General features: G+C 37.6%; 1 protein-coding gene across 1 annotated transcript; it reads left to right on the top strand.

Annotated features, from left to right (window-relative positions):
* The first annotated feature begins 542 nt into the window (after positions 1-542).
* Positions 543-2175, top strand: LOC116628802 (olfactory receptor 2H2-like). Its single transcript, XM_032399127.1, has 2 exons — positions 543-1470; positions 2156-2175. The coding sequence occupies exons 1-2, from the start codon at positions 543-545 to the stop codon at positions 2173-2175; spliced, it is 948 nt and encodes a 315-aa protein (XP_032255018.1).
* Positions 2176-2983: the final 808 nt, after the last annotated feature.

Here is a 2983-nt window from a genome sequence, read left to right as displayed (position 1 = left end):
TGAATATTAATCATAAGCATGTCTTGCTGTTCCTGTATGAAAATTCTAACTAATCTTTGTGTCTCCAATTCTGTACACCTTCTCTCTCAGATCTTTGCTCACTAGATGTATCTTTCAATTTATCTATCATGTATTGTCTATCATGTATCTGTATATATAAGACAATCATCTTTTCAATTTCTTTGCTTTTTCACAGCATGTGCATTGATGGTCTATGTATTTTATCTTCAGATAGTTTGATATACAGTTCAAATCTGTTTCGGTAAATGATTATAATGTGTATTCTATGTTTCTGTATTTCCTTTCAAAGCCTTTAATGTTTTCATGACTATGGGTTTTGTCTGTCTACCTAACAAGTTAACTTATTATATTTTTTATTTGCATAATTTTATCCTTGTCTGTCGTTTCTCTCTCTATAAGTCCAGTGTCCAAATGCCCATTTTAGTCAGTTTGTTATTTTTCCAATGGTTATGATATCTGATTTTCTTCCCATAGGAATAGAACAGGAATGACAAAGAAAGGTGACTCACAATTAAGAAGGAATGAAAGGGACAAATTTTAGCAATCCAGCAGGTTTTATCTTGCTGGGTTTTTCTGACCAGCCCCAGCTGGAGACGATCCTCCTTCTGGTTGTCTCTATCACATATGTTCTGACACTGGTGGGGAACACAGCAATCATACTGGTCTCCTACTTGAACCCCAAGCTCCACACGCCCATGTACTTCTTCCTGTCTAATCTCTCCTTCCTGGACCTCTGCTTCACCACCAGCATCATTCCACAGATGCTGTGGAATTTCAAGGGCCCTGAGAAGACCATCAGCTACACTGGGTGTGTGATCCAGCTCTACGTTGCCCTGGGGCTGGGCTCCACGGAGTGCGTCCTTCTGGCTGTGATGGCCTACGACCGCTTCAATGCCATCTGCCGACCACTCCACTATGGCGTTATCATGCACCCGAAGCTTCTCTGGCACCTTGCAGCTGTGGCCTGGATCAGTGGTTTTGTGGAGTCCACGGTTCAGACCATTCTCGTTTTCCAGTTGCCTCTCTGCAGCCACCACAGAGTTGATGATTTTATGTGTGAGGAGCCTGCCCTGATTAAAATTGCCTGTGTGAACACAACCTTCCTGGAAAATGAGCTCTCTGTAGCAAGTGTCCTCTACTTAGTTATACCTCTGGGGCTTATTCTGGTCTCCTATGGGTGCGTCGCTGGGAGTGTGCTGAGGATAAAGTCCGGGGAAGGCAGGAGGAAAGCATTTGGGACCTGTGGGTCCCATCTCCTTGTTGTGGTTTTGTTTTTCGGGACTTCAATTTCTGTCTACATCCAACCCAAGAGCAACTACACACAGAACCACAGTAAATTCCTCACCCTCTTCTATACTGTAGTGACACCCTCACTCAATCCTCTGATTTACACCTTGAGAAACAAAGAGGTGAAGTGGGCTCTGAGAAGATTGCTGAGCAGAGACTCCCGTCAGGGGGAAATGTGAAATATACTCATGCAGTCCCCCAGAGACTGAGGACTTTCAACATCATCTAATTATTTGTTCTCATCTCATTTATAAGGATCATAGCTTAATCTCTTAAATAAAATAGGTGTGAATTTTCCTTTCAATGGTATTCTGAAGTTACTATTCTAAACCCTTCTTATCCTCCCTTCTGAAAGTGTCATGCCTTTTTTTCTGGTTATTTTGTAAAGATTCTATGAATAAATAAATAAATGTTTATAGGCATGTGCATGTGTATCTGAATTATACTTTCATAAATCCTGGAGTTATTGTTCTAGTAATTAACTAATGCCATGCCTGAACAATTATGGCAAGTCTAGTGTCTCATCACAGAAGTAAATCTTCCAGCTCCTGGAGGGAGAGCTCTGGTCACAAGTGTGCCAGTTTGGGACTACCTGAGGACACGGCTCTGCAGCAGCTGTTCATTCCATCAGTAGCTCCCCTGTGTGTAAGGGCCCTGCAAACCCACAGCTACCTTACAGTTTGCCTTATGTAGGGTATTGTTGACTCTTGTGCATGCGGAAGAGCATCTGGGACCAAGTATACTCAAGGATTTTTTCTGACCTCTCCCACCCACAGAGAAAGCCACCAAGGAAAATGGGCCATGAGACTCAATAATTCTCTATTATGCATCTCTTGTCACCACAGAGTAGGTCTCAATCTCCTTTGAGTGACCCTTTAACGCTGTATCTGAATCTAAGACAAATATGCAAACATATTTTAAGTACTGTCATTAAATACTGATATTTAAATCTCACAAAAGTAAGCAGATTTACCTACCAAAAAAAAAGATTGTCTTTGTCACATGTAATATTCCCTTTGATTGATATTATAACTGCATAGAATTTATAAAATTGTTTTCTTTATATTAAATATAAAGTTTTTACGTGTTCTAATAACATACTTGAAGATGTTGGTAATTTTTAAAATTTGAAAATATTAGCCTTGTTTTCCCTAGATTCACAGAAGTTACTGATTTACAAAATATTATCAAAATCCTTATTGGCTTTAATTCTGGAGCCTGCTTAGACATAATCCAAATCCATTATCCAAATCATTTAAAATTTTATAATTTCAAGTAGGCAATAAATGAAAAAACTAATAAAAATGATATCCTTATGTCCACGCTAAGATGAAAAATTTTATTATTTTCCATATATTTTCTACATTTTAGCAGTTATACCTAGAGGTATGATTATCAGTTTCTTTGTACTTTTCCAAAAACATTTAAAAATATTTTAAAGAAAAAAATATATAAATATTGGTGTTTGTAAATTTACAGAAATAATATTAAACTCTATGCATCACCTACACTGGTTTCTTTAAGAGCTATTCATAGAAGTATTGAGATTAATTATATGCATGTATCTCATTGTATTTAGTTAAGAATATTTATATTGTTTCAAATTTTTTATTTGCAACAATGCTGCAATAAACATTCTTGTGGTTATATGCTAGTTTTTATGAACTTTCATACT

The sequence above is a fragment of the Phoca vitulina genome, unplaced genomic scaffold, assembly GCF_004348235.1.
Source record: "Phoca vitulina isolate PV1807 unplaced genomic scaffold, GSC_HSeal_1.0 scaffold129, whole genome shotgun sequence".
In the NCBI taxonomy this organism is placed as follows: domain Eukaryota; kingdom Metazoa; phylum Chordata; class Mammalia; order Carnivora; family Phocidae; genus Phoca; species Phoca vitulina.
This window is presented reverse-complemented; position numbering and strand designations above follow the sequence as displayed.